General features: G+C 34.5%; 1 protein-coding gene across 2 annotated transcripts in view; it reads right to left on the bottom strand.

Moving 5' to 3' along the window:
- Nucleotides 1-17,474, bottom strand: part of UBR2 (ubiquitin protein ligase E3 component n-recognin 2) — a 52,982-nt gene continuing 35,508 nt past the window's right edge. For both annotated transcript variants that reach the window (XM_048057628.2, XM_048057627.2), the window contains exons 30-47: nt 16,949-17,148; nt 15,998-16,091; nt 14,441-14,602; nt 13,609-13,706; nt 13,315-13,387; nt 12,383-12,531; nt 12,231-12,286; nt 11,686-11,782; nt 9,194-9,261; nt 8,610-8,745; nt 7,850-7,940; nt 7,447-7,577; nt 6,158-6,266; nt 5,851-5,907; nt 4,265-4,342; nt 3,800-3,970; nt 3,009-3,110; nt 1-2,266 (exon numbers count right to left, since the gene is read on the bottom strand). In XM_048057628.2, the coding sequence (XP_047913585.1) occupies nt 2,125-2,266; nt 3,009-3,110; nt 3,800-3,970; nt 4,265-4,342; nt 5,851-5,907; nt 6,158-6,266; nt 7,447-7,577; nt 7,850-7,940; nt 8,610-8,745; nt 9,194-9,261; nt 11,686-11,782; nt 12,231-12,286; nt 12,383-12,531; nt 13,315-13,387; nt 13,609-13,706; nt 14,441-14,602; nt 15,998-16,091; nt 16,949-17,148 (2,014 nt within the window). In that variant the 3' untranslated portion in view covers nt 1-2,124. The remainder of the gene's footprint in view (nt 2,267-3,008; nt 3,111-3,799; nt 3,971-4,264; nt 4,343-5,850; nt 5,908-6,157; nt 6,267-7,446; nt 7,578-7,849; nt 7,941-8,609; nt 8,746-9,193; nt 9,262-11,685; nt 11,783-12,230; nt 12,287-12,382; nt 12,532-13,314; nt 13,388-13,608; nt 13,707-14,440; nt 14,603-15,997; nt 16,092-16,948; nt 17,149-17,474) is intronic.

Genomic DNA, 17,474 nt, shown 5'->3' with positions numbered 1-17,474 from the left:
TAAAGTTATACCCAATTTATTACAGATATTATTTCCCTGATACTGAAACAATGTTATATATAAATATTTTTACAATTAACAAACACATGCAAAACAAATCAGAAAGTAGAAGTCTTGAGTAAAGAATGACTAAGCTTACAAAAAATTACTGGTGTACTTTGCAATTATTTGCAGTCATAATTTTACCAACCTAATCAATCTCAGTCTTTGATTCCAAAGAAAAAAATCCTTCTTGCTGTCAATATATGCTTTGTACAGAGAAATTTGTCAGTATCACCAATTATCTTTTCAATATGCTTACAGGGAAAAGGAGTTTTTCAGTGCAGTTACACATTATCTAAAACAGTGGCATACAGCTTAAGATGACTCTCTGCAAAGGAACAGTAACATCACGAAAAAAAAGTGATTTTTAAGTACCACGCGCAGAAAGCTGTTGATAATATTAACCAGCTTACATAGGGGAAGGCAAAGATGAAGCATTAATGCCGTTTTGTTTCATGCAACTTCCGTGTGTCTCTTCACAAGAAGTGACAATAGATACAGGATTACATCTACAAACGGTAGTAGGGATGCGAGTAGTCTCTGCTGTTTTGAAGAAAAAGGAATCTGCATCGGCCAAATTTCTTTATTTCATATCTTCACTCAAGACTGTTAGCGAATGTTTGAAAATTTGCCCTGTACACCATGAATATACAAAATTTATCTGAAGCATTAAATCTGTAAAAATAGAAACAATCCAGTCAGAGCAAGTGTAACTGAAGACAGAGCAGACAGTAAAGGGGCTGCTTATCTGGGCTGAAGATGTAGTCAGAAAATAAGACTTACCTAAAAGAACCACAGATTATTACGGAACAGAACTATGTAAATTATGATTTTACTAATTTGTCAGAAGATAGGAGAGATAAAGGTAATGGATTTTATTTCAAATCAATAAGCATAATGTCACCTTTTAGAGACACCTTGGTGGTCTAATTACATACAACTAGAAAACTCACTGCCTTCAGGCACCCTCATATCAAGTGCAAATCTGCGCAGTTATAGAATATATTTATAAAATATACTATATGCAAACATCTTTACAGAGCTTTAAATCAAGCCAAAAAGTAAATATACTTGATGGTACAACAGAAAAAAATGAACAGATGCAAAAATGTGGGCAGTTTGATTGTGGCCCTTCAAAGCTGGAGCAAACCATTCACCTCATCTGCAACAAAAAGTAGATAGGATTTGCACCTTAAAAGTTGACTCTTAACAAAAGTGAAGAAAATATCCTCTGTGCTTCTGCAAATTAACAAAATTAGCTTTCATTACATTTGTACGCATTGTCGTTATCTTAAAATATCTTCTAAAGCACAATGTCAACCCTGGAATACCTATAACCAATCACATAATTGACATGAAAGGGTTTCCCAGCTAAATTCAAATTACAAACTACATAATTCTAAGGAGTGCAATGCTCTGGAAAAAAGCTTTAAATTAAATTATTTTACTCATAAAGCTAGTGTTAGGATCTTATTTTTTGTTAAAAAACAACTGGAAGCAAGAAAGCTGCGAGAGTACAAATGACAATCATTTCAGATACACCAAGTGTAAGAGTGAATTATCCATTGATGCAGACAAACATCCATTTGCTACATTACTTGCTTCCTTACTTCATTCCATTGCATGTACACACAGCTTAAGTATTAAAATGCAGAATAATAAATAAAACGGCTCAGATTACTAGCAAGGGGCAAAACACAAACCGTAATTGTGCTCTATCTAGTTTCTGTTTCAGCAGTCTTTTGCTCTTGTAATTTATAAGAAAAAACATAGTCAGACTTCCAAAAAGAGTCATTCTTTTCTATCAGAAACTCAAGTTCATTTGCCCAGGTTTATAACCCAAGAGGTTTCTGTGAAGGAAGCACAGTGCAAATTATATGACTAATAAAACTTGCTTACATAGAAAGAAGTTTACTTGGTTAATGTTATCTGGTATCTTTATGAAATACATTGTAAAACAAAGATTAAATAAAAGGACTGGGTTTATTTTATTTTCTCAGACCTTTTTTCCTAATCCCTCCTTTGAAAAGCTTATTGAGTTACAAAAGTCTTAATAAAGTTCCAGTCTTCAGCAGTTAACCATTATAAATGCTGCCAATCAATGCCAACTAGTGTTTGATTTGCTTCTTGTGCATGTCCAATTTCCTCTGTGATACTGTGCTGCTGCCAGAGTTTTTGAATCTTTTTAAATCGTTCTTTGCACAGATGTAAGGGATTTCCGCGCCTGAAAAGGAGATAATACTTATCAGAAACGACAGAACACTGCAGCTAAGCACAAACACTCAGGCACGACACAAAATATTGAGATAACCCTTTAACGCTACTGTCTCAACAGAACAAACCAACAGATATCTTCATTAGTAAACGAACGCTACGCGATCTGTTCTGCCGTCCTCACTACTCAAGGGTTCCCTCCAGCTTTTGGGAATCACTTGTCCGGTTCACAGAAATCTGAACATAGGTTTTCAGCAATCTTTCCATGCTGAACCAGCTCATATTCCATCATTTTGACAAATTTCAGAAGTAGCAACTGTAAACAATATCAAGTCCCTAAACTATTTTCACAGGGAGCAGAGACAGAAGACAAAGAATCGACACATTTTTATAAAGTAATCTCACAGTATTTTCACTTAGTATTAAAGTAGCACAGACGATACAAATAAATACCCTATATACATATACAGTTTTCAGCTCCATTTTCTAAGCAACTTTATAGATGCTAAAAATTATTTAATTTTTTACACTTCAAGACAATTGTTTTTAACTTAGGAAAGATCTTCCACCAACTTTTAGCATAAAAACACACAGTAGCATTAAAATGCTTGAAAATATTATATGCAGCACATTTCAAAATATAATATCATCTGTAATATTTATTAAAATAAAAAGGTAGCAGAGTATATTTTACAAGTCAGATAGCATTAGAACTCCTGCCTTTAAAAGTTATTTTTAAAAATAATATTTACCGGAGTCCCTGGTCTGTCTCTCCATAGTCATCAAGATAAGGAGGAGGATAAAAGCAGCCCTTCGTTTTTCCAGCTAAAAATAGCACCTGACATTCTCGTACTCTAGAGAGAAACACAGACAAGATTTTACCTATTGATTTTTAGGCATATAGTTTCTCATACTTTCATAGATACTGTTTTTCTAATTCTCAACTACTTTCATTCTGCATAGCCTGCATGGGAAGATTTTTAAAGGTTTTTTTTTTTTTTTGAAATAAAGATCTTACTCTCTTCCTGTTATAACTCTTAACAGTCATATATTATTTACAGTCTGTGTAAAGTACTCCACACAACCACAAGAAAACAAAGCAATTTCAATTCTCACTAATATTTGCCAAAGTGAAAACAGTATTATCCAACCTTCCTTGAATGCACATAATGACCTGAGACAATTACTGCAATATTACAGTCCAATGCTGCCAAGAGAACTGTAGATTAATTGTGCAGGAAGACAACTAGAACAAATTTTAACAACAAAAAAAAAGGGTCAAGGAATTAACCTTGTTTAATACTTGAGTGGAAATAAACTAACACACAGAAAACAAGTCCACTTCAACATGAAATATGATTTTTCCACCTTCAAAAGAAACAACCTCTGAACATACCAAAGTATAAGGGGGAGAAATACACTCCAGTTTTTAGGTAACTCTGTTATTAACAAAAACCACCCCTACAATCAGACTTATAGGACTATTAATGTCCACACACACCCTCTAACCTAGCAATATGAGCAGAGGTATTTGGTTCCTTACCTAAGGAATATGCCCACTCCAGAACCACAAGTGTACGTATGTGCAGTACAGGCTCCAACATCTTCTCCTTCTAATTCAGTCTGACAACAGTAGCTCTGAGAACATAGCATGGTCCCACACACAAGGCACAATGTTGGAGCTCTGCTTTTATCACCACCTGATTTTGGACACCTTTTATTAAGCAAAAAAGAAATAAACCCTATTGTATGTATGATCTCTACGTCGTAAAAATATTCAAAAGATTTTTAGAACATTTATACAGTTAAGAGTTATACACATCCATCCTTGCAATTTCTATATCACTGAAATACAGTGTTTTTGCTGGAAAAGATGACGCTCAGTACTTGTCGTTAACTCCATGAGCCTATAAACAGTTTTTGTGAAGCTTTTAAGTTAGAGGTTTTCCAGTTCATCAAAAGGAGCAGAAGACTTTAGGGGTCCTCACGATAATTGCATACAACTTACGAGAAATTAGATGCTTGGTTAATGAGGCAGCTGTAGTCATCTGGAAGGTCTATTAACTTGTTGGATTCTCTTGCATAGCTAGAATGAAACAATCAAATTAACCACTCAAAGTTTAATAAGCAATACACAGTGATTTCAAGCACAATCATGTTTTCTTAAGTCATCTTAACAGCATCTGCAAATAATTTTTTTTAAGCTTTTCTCTTCATCACCATTCAAACACTAAGTGGCAGCTCAGAAAAAAGGAACCCACTTCTAATATCAGTTAGACCACCTCCTCTTTTCTTGTACTGTTGTGTTTTTTTTAATCGATTTGAGAATAAATGTAGGCAAAAAGTAAGAAAAACATGTCATATATGTACTTTTAGCAACACCTCATGATAAGGTCACTCCAGGTGTTAAAATATTTGTTCTGATCCCTTATCAATTTGCTTTGCATTTTCCTGCTGTCACTAATATTGATTGGAAAATAGTCTGTCTCTCCAGCTTAGACAACTTGCATCCTGAAGAGAAAGAAATGTTCACGCAATGAAAAGCACCTACTTAAACCAAATATTAATATCCTTAGAAATAAAGTTCCAATGCCAAGTAATTTTTTTTGCTGATACTATACATTTTAATAATCTTTCTCTCTACAAATAATACAAATTATACCATGAAATGTAAATAGAGATTAGTAATAAGCAATGCTTACTATGCTGAGTAGAAAAAAAATCACCAAGCTAGATACAACCTGACTTAAGAATCATCAAAAGCAATGAGTGTAAAAAAAAATCTCAATCACAACAACAGAAAATGAATTATGCAATCAGAAGTATTCTTACTGTTTAAGATATTTTGTTAATAGCCTGGTATTTAACAGCTGAAGTGATTAATTTTTGTCACTTAGCCTTAGTGCACATACAATATTGAAGGTGACTTTATGTAATGTGTAAAATAGAGAAAAATGCAGGGGTATGTTTATAGTGACAGCACTGGGACCCTAATATGCACTTATAATTACCTGGATAACTGATGACCACTATTTTTAACCAACCTTCAAGAAGAAAATACTACAAACTCTAGGCCCACTATACTTTGAATTCAGAAAACATTTAATGCAATTGCTTAGCAAATAGAAATGTGCATGAAAAGCAAGCTTTTTTTTTAATAAGTAACTCAGTTTAATTTTACTGAATGATTTGTGTTATTTAAACAGATTGTGTAAGATGATCTTCAACAGTTAGTATTTTTCAACAAAAGTTATATACATCTGCTTGCAACAGCATACCTTATAAATTGTTATGTACAAATCTACTATAAAAAGTGAAAGAAGAAATGCCATGGCCTCTGATTACTGCAGATCAGCCTAAATAACTAATATTTCACTTTGACGTTAAAATGTACTAATGTAAGCAATATTTCACTTCCCTTACAAAATTCCAGTATTTTCCAGTATCTCTTTGCTTGTCCACTAACGTAGTGGATTAGTGTTTCAGCCACTCAGTAAAACAGGACTGATATTATGCTCCTAGAAAAATCCTTAAGGAAAAAAAAATTCAACTTTAAAGTTTCTCCCATCTGCTTAAAATTTCTCCATTGTTTACCTGATAGCATGTCTCTTGCCTTCCAGATACCTTTTTACTTCATTGCTACTACACCAACTACAAGAGGAAAAAAAAAAGCCTTTAAATTCAAGAGATAATACATTCTGAAAGCAAATAAAAATTCCAGAGTACATCTATTCAATAATCTCTACAAACGTTTTTTTTTTCATAACACTTCTTTCACAAATGGTTTTAAAAATCTCACTCACTTCCACTTCCATATACAGACTCCTGGGAGAATACTTGTAATATTATCTTGTGCAGAACTCTTTATTGTGTTTAAACTAAGCATAAAATCCCACCTTACCTTTCTACCAAGGTGTTCAGAATCTCGCTATTTTCTTGAAAAAGGCAAGTGAGGTTGTTTGGCAAGGAAAGATAGCTACACAAACGTTCAAACTGGTTTGCTCCATTCACTGTAAAAAAAAAAAGTATAATTCTCAGAATTGAGTTTTTTTGAATGACATTATCTACACTAAACAAAATACAGCCCAAGATGGCACAGCCATTTTTCTTTTTTTTTTAAACTGTTTCTACCTATTGACACAAACCTGTCACACGTGATGGGTGACAGACAGTACTACCACAATCTCAAAAATAGTCATTTCAAATGCCTGCAATGCCAAACTCTAACAAAAAAAAAAAAAAAAGAAAGTGTTACATTGGACACAACCACTACATTGCCATATTGATGATACCAGGGGTTTTTGGTTTGACTCCCTGGGCCCCTCCTCTGCCAGCTTTCAGGACAAACAGCACCAGTACACTTCTTTGGCATAGCCTCTTTTGCTCTAGAATCTTTTGCTTCCAAAGCGGTGAAGGAAGTTACGATGAATACTGTGCCCTTGCTTCCTTCTCGTGGCCAAGCGATACCAGTAAAACGCCAGAGAAGAGCAACACCGGGTGACTGCAGGATCAGTGGGTCTGGAGTTGGGAGGGAGCAGGAAGGGAAATGAAACCCACCAGTGGAACCTTATGTTGCAGCCACCCACAGGACATCCCTGTAGGGCAATCTAAGTACCTGGCACTTGAGGAGTGTAACAAAGCAAAACAAGCCTTCCTCTTCCCCTTTCCTACAACCTATTCTAGATAAGAGATCCATGGGGTTTTAGAGAAGTACAGCTGCACTTTGTATCTCATCTTTATAGTATCTGTAACATAAAACTCAATGGTACTTCTAATTGTTTGTCCAGGCTCTGAACCTGAGAAACCCTGTTACAGAAAATTGAAGGCCAGGAATAGAGTTTTTTTGTTGTTGTTGGTTTGTTTTTAAATCCTAAAGGCTTAAGCATGGCAATTGTTAAATGAAAACGGTCTACATTTTAGCACAGCGTGTCAGGAAACTAGGTATCAAGGAAACAATCCACAATACGTACCAAATCACAAAGATAACTATGACAAAAGACAATGACTGCTCTAACCTCCAATCTGCACCTTTTCTTATTATACAGATACAGTTCTGCACTGGTTGCAAGCCTGCATTCAATTAGCTTTTTTTCAGAAAACAGAATTTAAATGTAATTCATTCTGTCAAATTTTTTTTTTTGTGTCTTTTGGAAAGTTGGTTTAGTACATAGAGTATTAAGCAGACAGTACCTTGAAGTTCTGAGGGTGCTGGGACTCCATTTAAGTAATGAAAAAACAAAGCAGAACATCTCAGAAAAGGCATGATTCCAGCTTTTAGATTCCTCCACAGGTGCCAGCCTGAGGAAACTTCTTTCAAGGCACTTAAGAGAACACAGTAAGAAAATTCTTTTATTTAATCATTTCAGTTTAACAGCTATATTTACTAAGTCTTCAGTCATATTTCATAGTAATTTATTGACTTCAGTTAAAACAAGAATTACGTCTAGCGTTCGTTTCCAAACTGACTCTAAGAATAACACTAAAATAGATTCATAAAAATGTAAGTAACTTAAATGGCAAATTAAAGAAAATTTGGCATTGATATTTCAGATCCCAGCAAGTTTCCTCAAACACTTAAAGACTGCCTCTTTACCTTCCTGTACACTGGCAAAGAAATTTATAAAGCGTAAGCACAGCTACTTCCTCTTCACTGCTAGTGTCTTCCTGATCCATGCCATTCTCTTCTGAAAAACAAAGGAATAACAAACAAAACAAAAGTTACTTCTACAATTTATTCAGCAGGAATGTAATTTTTCAAGTTTTGAGAAAAAGACCGAAACTAGGCAAAACACTCCACTGGCCAACTCTTCTGCAGTACATCATAGTTATCCCAAGTTTTCTGCTGTACTTATGTGGTAAGTATATGCTACTGTCAACTCCATCTGGTGTTGGTTTACTTGTTCAACTGGTTGGGTTTTTACTATATTTGCTTGGAGTTCCTGGCTTTTGGCACGCTACACCTTATCCAGTTCCTCCTGCCAGAAGAGGCATTGATTCCTTATTCACTGCAGCTTATTAATTATGCAAAACCTAAGCCAAGTCTCTTCAGTAAGACTTCCAGGCACAGCTACATTAGCTGGAAAGCAGGACTCATGACTAGCTATGCCACAAAACAAAATTAAAACCTCCAGCATAAAGTAATAAAGACAAAAGAATGACCTATCATCAGTACAATTAGTACAATTTATCCATACTTTATATGGACTGAACGAGACAGCACTAACAACTTCATTTTGCTACAGTAAACTGCATGTATTTTAACTTGCGTGCTAATTACCATTAGCACCTTAAGTGTTTTCTAAGTACAGACTCAAGTAGTAATTTCAGTAAAAGCTGAAAGAAAGTGGCATTACCTGTTGATGAGGTAAGTAAAATTTGTATTATGTGTGCCATTGTGACAAGATGAAACAGGTGAAGATCTCCAGTGCCAAGACTAACCCCTGAAAAATCCTGACAATGTATGGCAGGGAAAGAGAGCACCAAGCTTACCTGTAAAAATTAAAAATAAATAAATAAACAGACAAACAAGAAAGAAAGCAGGTATATTCCTTTTCCTTTTGAATCTTTCCATTTTTGTTACTTATGTTGCAACTATGCCCTTTTAACACAGCATACACTCATAAGGCTAATTTTGAATCTAACTAAGCAGCCATTACTTAATGGAATGATCATTACATTAAGTATCTTTTTTTAAGAAGGTCCAAAGAGTATACATTTCTCTTTGTTTTAACCCTGCTGTATTTAGAGAAGAAAGCTACGAGAAAAAAATAATTTAAATTGTAATGATTTGTAAAAAACTATATATATATATATTATATATATTTTTTTTTTTTTTGAAAGATTCCTCACCCGGAGTTAAACAGAAAGTTTCCAAGAAAGTTTTGACACAGTGCCTACTGGATCAAAACTTTGTTAATATATATTATTAAATACTTACCAATAAGTGAAACATGTCGATATCAAGTATGCATGGAAGATTTTCATTTTTTTCATTAGGCACCAGTGCTAGATATTTTAAAGAGAAAAATAAGTTTTACCAATTAAAAATTTATATATACGAAAACATTTTAGTGTACGTCAGTTACAAAATGAGAGCCACCTCCTTGGTTAATATGCTTACGGTACTTAATATACAGATGTGTCATTTTTGTTCAGAAGTGTGAGAATTCAAGAGTTGTTCAACATTATTGAACAAGATTTTCATCTACTTGACTACACTGTATAGAAATGAAACAAAACCAAATTAACTACCATAAAGTTAGTGCTGCCATTAATAATACAATAGTGACCGTCCTTAATTGCTAATGTTTCCAGCGGGAGACATAGTGCAATAGAATTTCAAGTTCTGACCCACAAATAAGCTCAACTATGAGTGACTAAACAGAAACACGAATCATTGTCTGTCAGACAGCTGTTCAAAGGAAGCTTTTGCAATTCACTTCACTTTACAAGGCTCCCTGGATTTACCTCATGTAACTCATTTGTCTCAGGGACTCAAAAATGCATTGCTATGAAGTCTTAAATTTATTATTTTATCTCTAATTAAGGAAGAGCTATGTCTTTGTCTCAGTAATTCTCACATTCACAGTAACCACAAAGTGTTAACCAAAGCACTCCAGCTGACAACAGAAGTTCACACACTTAGTAAATTTCAAGTACCTCAATTTCAAAGCAAGTATAAACAAAAATTCTTGAAATATTTTTGTTATATTATTAAAAATTCTTGTTACAAATTTTAAACAACAACAAGGGAATGGTTGCAAACATCCTAAGCACAAGCACTAAAAACTGATTTGCAATGAAAGTTTAAATTGTAACTATAAGAACAGCTTTATAATGCAGCATTATGTTGTCAAGTTTAAAAACACTACTACAGTAAAAAATAGTCTCAAAATAATAATAGAAAAATAACTCATTTGAAGACTGCTGCCCTGCTGGCCAGAATACTAACAGCTTAAGATCTGACATATTTTAAAATTATTTCTATTAATGAACATTTCATCACCACTCAGATCTTAAATGTTTTTACTTTCATAAGCTTATAGCCACAGAACTCAACCCAAAATCATGAAATGTATTTTTATAAGAAAAACACGACCAGAGCAAGGGACTTCCAATAAACAAGCTTTTGTTCAATAGGTTATCTTTATGAGTAGTTCATAGAATTCTGACAGGTCAAAGGATAGTAATAGTTCTCCTTATTCTTAACCCTGTAAAATAAAATAAACTAGAAAACACTTTTTCCATAAAAACAAAAGCAGTATCTGCACTGTATAGAGGGACTGAAGGGAAGTAGAACCTTGAAAAATTGGTTCAAGATTTAAATACAAACAAACAAAATCCACCAAACCACATAGAATGGTGTACTACAAAGTTCCAGTCAAATAGCTGGCAATATTTTTTGTTCTGCTATGCGTAGAAAATGGCTCAATCATTACTGCTATGAAATAATTTCTCTCACAAAGCTGTCAACTGTTTGCTGAAGTAGGTGGTATTAATTCCACTAGTAATAGTGTATGCATGCATTTTAGAAATTTTCCTGCTCCACTGACTGTAAATATTAAAAGTATCCTATTTCATAATAACTATTTCAGAATACTCCACTTGTTGCTCCTCTCAACTTAACTAAAATTCTTTCCTTTAAAAAAAACAAATTCCACCATGGAACTTAAAATTTTACACTGGAATCCCACTGATGTTCAAACTACTCTATTTAATTCTCGGTACTGATATTTACCAGTAAAAAAATGCTATCTAAATAGCACAGGAATAAGTCTGATTTCAGAAGTGTCAATCACCCAGAGCCTTTAAAAAACGCATCTTGTATTCAGCCAACTTCAACATTAGTCTGAGCCTTAGACCTTTCAGCTGTGCTTATAAATGATTGAAGCTTGGAACACTCTGAATGTTCTCAAAACTTTCAGCTACTGTAATAAGAACTATCTTATCACAGATCCTACATTTCAAAGGTAGAAAAGTTTGTAGATATATTACAGACCTCCACAAACATCCAATTTCCTTTCAATTCTATATTAACCTTAATTTCTTCCTTTTTAAAATTCCAGTGCATCATTTTTCTTTAAAGTGTAAAAGACCACAGTTCCTTCTCGTTTGCTCTAGGTACCATTCTAAAAGTAGCAATATAAACACTGGGAAAAAAATCAGTAGAATTCCTTCATCACAGTAAGATACACATCCTTTGCTTGGAATTCATCTTGGAACTACGGACCAACAGAAACGTATTTTTTTTTCACAATACAACTAAATATATGGGTACACCTGTGAAAATTCTAGCTTTTGGTCTGTTACTTAAAACCCCTATATACAAAACAATCTTTGTGTAATAAAGACTGTAACAATCTTTCTGCAGGCATCTTTCTGTATCTTTACCTGTGTTAAAAGAAAAAAAGAATAAGGTGGTGAACTTACATGCTAAGAGAGTACAAAAGTGACCCTGTACAGCTGAAAGAGATGAAACTGTCCAGTGAGCTGCTGCAAATCTTGTTAATGATTTAAGGCAGTCATCCTTTAAACACAAAGAAAAAGAGACACTGCAATAGTTGTTTAAGTTCTTTAAGATGAAAACAGCCTTTTTACTTACAGCATTTTTTCAGGCCCCTCAGCTGTAGCTTATTGGAGCAGTCTGAGCATCTTTAAGCACACAGCAAAGATACTGATGTTCACACAAATATACAAGTTCCCTTTAGTATTCTTATTTTCACTGCTACCATGAGAACCCTGGCCTTACTGAACGGTGCTTTTATGAAAAAAGATAATAGCTTTGATAGATAATAGATTGATAATCAGATACTGATTTTAAATAGATTAATAATCAGATAATGATTGACTAAATAGCGGGATCCAACAAAGAAAACTATCAAATAACCATGGTTTAAAATTTAGACATTCTGCATTAAAGAAGCACAATCCTCTTTCTTCACTAATTCAGAGAAGAATTGCTACTTAATCCTTACCTGTCGACAAGGTAAATGACCAAACAATGGTTTATCTTCATCAGCTAGAATTCGTTCTGGAAAAGACAAGACGACACCAAAATATATTAGCACTGTTAATTTAACTAAATTCCGAAATTCATATATAAGGAGCAGAATGGACACATTAGTACCTATGGTCTGTATTGTGTAAGCACAGCTTCCCCAACACATTATTGGTACACGTGGATCTTCTTCATTTGGATGAACTTTCAAACCTACTTTGTATGTTGCTGTACCAAAAGTTGTCAGCATCTCTTTAATACTCTCAGAATATGGATTCCTAAGACAAAAACAGTATTAGTAATTCATCATTTACCCTGCTGTCAGCATAGTACTTTTAATGATGATCGTTCATCCTGTAGATTTATAATATTTAACTGAGAACTCCGGTGTCTGTCTCTGAGTCTTTGGATTCTCTAACCTCTTTTCTGTGCTAGATATACTCCCAATTATTTTTTGATTGGACCCAGTCTCATTTTTTAGAGTTAAAAATATCCGGTGTTCAAAGATAATAGTCAAGACTAAATTAAAAGAATTGTTGGTTACTGATGACAAAATCTGTCATCAGATGGGTTAAGTGTCTTGCACTTTTGTGTGCAACTGACAGATGCATGTCTATACCATATAAATAATTAATACTTTCTTCCTAAGTCAAGAAGTGGTAGACTGAAATACAAGCATAACATAATAGAGCATGTTAATATGTAATTTCAGCTGTTTCCCAGTCTGTCTTCATGTCTTGTTGTGCTGAACTATAATGATGACTCCTGTACTACAAGTAATACAGAAAAAAAAACATTAATCCTGGTGCTGAAATTTATACAACTACAGGGTCTTCTCTGCACACTCACAATTCACATCTGCCTCAAATTCTAATACATCATCTACTACTTGCGATTTGAAGTCCAATGCCATCATAATAATAGGATCAACTTTACTAATTAAAGCAAAATTACTATTTTCACCTCAATTATTGAGCTCATAGCTCACACAAGACATACTATTTTCACCTCAAAATTTCATGAGGAAATTGTAATGATTTATTAAGATATAAAATACATACTTCGGTTTGTAATCTGGTCTAAATCCTTCAGGTAATTGCAGTTGATCCATTTTTTCTGAACTACTAGAAGTACCTGTACAAAAAAAAAAACCAAACCACTAATTATTCATCTATATGTGGTTTGTACATTATAAAAAGCTGCAGAAGCACATCACCAGAAACTTAAATTCCAAGCTATTCTTGCCACTTTTCTAGCATCTCTCAACTCCACAGTGGCAGAACCATAATACTGGGTCTTCTTCATGAGTATAGTAACATTTTCACATATAGATATACACAGTTCTTCAGACTTACTTGAATGGTCTTCATCTCGAAGTAAATACCGTGCTTTCATTTGCAGGGATATTGTTTTGATCCACTGAGAGAGGTTTGGTTGGCCTGAAAAGTCTAACCTGTCCAAAAATATATATAAACAGAATACACACATTATTTAAAGACAAATTATATATTGAATATTTCATAGGTATTCCGTGATTTTGTTTCTTAACAGGCTTGTCCACATTTTTCTATCTTCAGTTCTTTTCCTGCAGGTCCTACACTTTTTTGTCCTCTCGTACCATTCCAAATCATAAAATAACCAAGAAAGGTCCATAAACCGAAAGAAGTAGGCAAGCAATCCACTTGAGATGATCGAAAAAAAAGAAGACCGTAAACATTTTGGAAGACAAAAATAACTAAAAGAGAATTTGCTATTCTTGAGATCATAACAGCCTTTGGTTCAGGTAGGAGGGTTTGGGGGTTGTTGGTTTTCGTCTTGAATAGTCCAGAATCCTAGAAATTGCTCTAACAGTGACTCAGTCTGCACGTTATGGTGTTTGACTCCCGTTACAGTTTTCACTTGTGCTAAATTCGTTAAAAATTACAATATTCGTATCGCAAACATACAAGCTGATACCACAACATAAAAACAGAACTCATGAAAAAAAGTTTACAACAAATAAGAATTAGTTTTGAAAGTAACTTTCATAGACAAAATACTGAATTTAGTTAGGGATTGTCTGGAGTTTTGGGATTCTTAAGTGGTTTGGGAAGTTTGCATGTTTGTGGGTTTTTTGTTTGTTGTTTTTTTTTTATGGTAATTTTGTTTTTTTTACACTTAGTGAAGACATTTATAAAGCAAACAGACCTGTTAAACAAAACTCTTGGTGGAGGAAGCAGAGGAATAACGGTGTTGCTTAAACATTCACAAAGAGGGCAAAGAAATTCACCATTTTCTACATCATAACTTGTATGTACTCGTAATCTTTGTTGTCTTCGTTGCTCTTTCGCTTGAACAGCATCAAAATACCTATAGAAAATGGCAAGATATTAATGACATTAATAAAATATTACTTTAACATAAAAATCCATGAATAATTATGAAGACACTGGTTTGCTTTTTCCCCAACCATAACTAAGAGAATTATCTAAAGGAGAAAGGTCTACCCTCCGACTGATCACTTATTACTAACTGCAGGCTATCCTCAGTTTTTGGCATCCAAAATCCCCCCAGTTCCTCAAGTTTATTGGACCATCACAATTACATTTTAGCCAGAACTTTAGCAATATCCATTTATGAGAAAGGTGGGGGAGAAAGTTAGAAAGAATGCTGAACGATTAAAGAAACAACAAAAAAAATCCTGTTTCACACAAAATTGAGGGAGACACCATGAGTATTACCCATGTGCATATTCCACTGAAGGCCACAACAGAACAGCACCTGGAACAACTGGTGGTTTATCTCTGAATCCTCTATGAAAATGAACTGTATACACTACTTTGATATTCAGCTCTGCTTTGCGTGCAGCTGTGGGGTCCCCAGCACAAGAAGGACACAGAAGTATTAGAACAAGGTCTGAGAAGGGCCATGAGGCTGATCAGGGGGCTGGAGCACCTCTCCTATGAAGACAGGCTGAGGGAATTGGGGTTGTTCAGCCTGGAGAAGAGAAGGCACCTGGGAGACCTCATTGTGGCCTTCCAGTGCCTAAAGGGCCACAGAACCACTGCGAGCTCCTAACAGTTCTCACATGCAAGGCAAAATTTGCAGTCGGGCACTTCAGAAGCCGTGTCAAGGACCAAAGCAAGGGCCTAACTGAAGTCAGTGGCACGAATATCTTGCATTAGCCACATAGCATCGGCACCACATAGTACAAAGCACCTTTTTATCTTTATTCCCTCCCCCCAAAAGAATAAAAATAACTGAAAAAGGTTAAAAACACAGAGCAGGGCATAACACTGGCTTTATGTCAAGGATGAGCTTGAACTAGGTCATGTATGCTTCTAGTTCTAATCAAACATGATGGAAGAATTAAGAGTGCAAGGGATGTGCTGTCATTTAAAATTTCAGTACAGAGCACAAGGAGCAGGAACATGTCTATTACAGAGCAGCAAAAAACTAAAATATTTGAACACTGAAGCTCAGATTAGCATGCACCACAGGGGATTATGCATATGGATAAATACCCAAAGGGAATGGAAGCTGCCATGTGCAGCTTTGGATTCTCCTTCATTGTGATGACAGATAGAAAATGAAACTTATTTTAAACATGTTTATAATATTTAATTTTAAAGCAGAAAGTTGCATTCATTGCTTCAAGACATTCCTTTTTAAGCTTACTACTAGGGTATTAGCTTTGCAATTAAACTTAGTACATGCAAATAGCAAGACATGCTATTTGGACTGAACTTAAACATAACTTTTTACCTTTGCCAACAATGAGCATGCATAATGTGTCCACAGCTACCTGTGTGCGTTCCACATGACAGATCTGGGTGCATGAACAGTGGGTCATACTTTTCTGTATTCAAAATAAAAACAAAACTTTTAAATTAACATTTATCAAAAAGACTTAACTGCAGATATTACTCCCTTCACATTAAAGTTTATCACAAAAGTATAGTTTATTTGATGAAACATAATGCATATTACTAATTCACAACTGAAACTGTTGAGCTCATTTTGAATCAGTGTCATTTTGTTTTGAGTGTGTGTACTGTGCTTAGACTTCAAACCAGGTTTTGGGAGCTTCTGGGCCCTGGTAAAAGTGAAAGATTTATCAGTTTTGGTGGTTCAGTACCATTAAATAATGAGACTGAGCACATTAATCTTCAGGATGAGAATACAAGATGATCCGGTATTTTTTGTGTGTGTGTTTGCATATATAGAATCCAGGGAAAGCTTTGTAACAATGCCATTAATCAGGAAGTAAGCTGTTTCACAAAGATACCTGAATCCAAGCATTTTTAAAATTATCATTGCTAAGAGGCATTTCAGATGATAAAACTTAGAGGAAAGACAGGTACCATCTTTGTGCTTTTACGCCATACATCAGTGCTTCTTTCCTCTATAATGTTATAAGTGTAGTTTAAGAACAAACTTCTGACCTTGAAGGAGGTATGTTTTTTTTAATAGTTACAAATAATTTGTCATAAATGGCTGTCAGAGCTTTTTTTTAATGTTTTGCAGTTATTTCATATTAAGACTTAGAACACATACTTCCACATCACTAAAAATATGGGAGTTTTGCAACTGATCACAATAAAGTCTTTCACAATTACACATTTAAGAAGGTGACACTACTGTCTTAAGAGACAACGTGGTCATTACAGTGACTCTGACATTCATTAATATTCAAGAAGACTGAATACTACTTACCAGGATCTGGAATAATTCTGTTTCTATTTTTAGACAACACAGTTGATCTCTGAATAAATGCTGCCAAGACCATAGCTCTGCTGTCCACTTTAACTTCTTGTTCTTCCTGACACAGTATACACATAACAACTTGCCTGTGTTCAGCTACTCTAGTTTGCTCTGGACCCAAGGCTGTGAGTTTTGCATCTGAAATCACAGGGCTAGAACGTTCAAAGAATACTAGTGAGCACATGATTTGGAAAAGAAAATACAATCAGATTATGCTTTAAATGGGATTAGTAAGCATTCTAAATTTATGTTAAATGCTCCGACAAAACGTAGCTTTTTGGAGACATAAGAATACATGCCAAAAAGTTATACAAGAACATACTTTTCCAGAAAAAAATTACATCCTCTCAGTGGTGTATTACCCATTCCAATTTAACCAAGAAACTGTATTTGTGACCCTCCATTACCATTGTATCTTAATTGCCTGACATAAATTCTGAAAGCAGTCTCCACTTCCCCACAAAATCATTAACATCCT

The sequence above is a fragment of the Anser cygnoides genome, chromosome 3, assembly GCF_040182565.1.
Source record: "Anser cygnoides isolate HZ-2024a breed goose chromosome 3, Taihu_goose_T2T_genome, whole genome shotgun sequence".
Lineage (NCBI taxonomy): Eukaryota > Metazoa > Chordata > Aves > Anseriformes > Anatidae > Anser > Anser cygnoides.
This window is presented reverse-complemented; position numbering and strand designations above follow the sequence as displayed.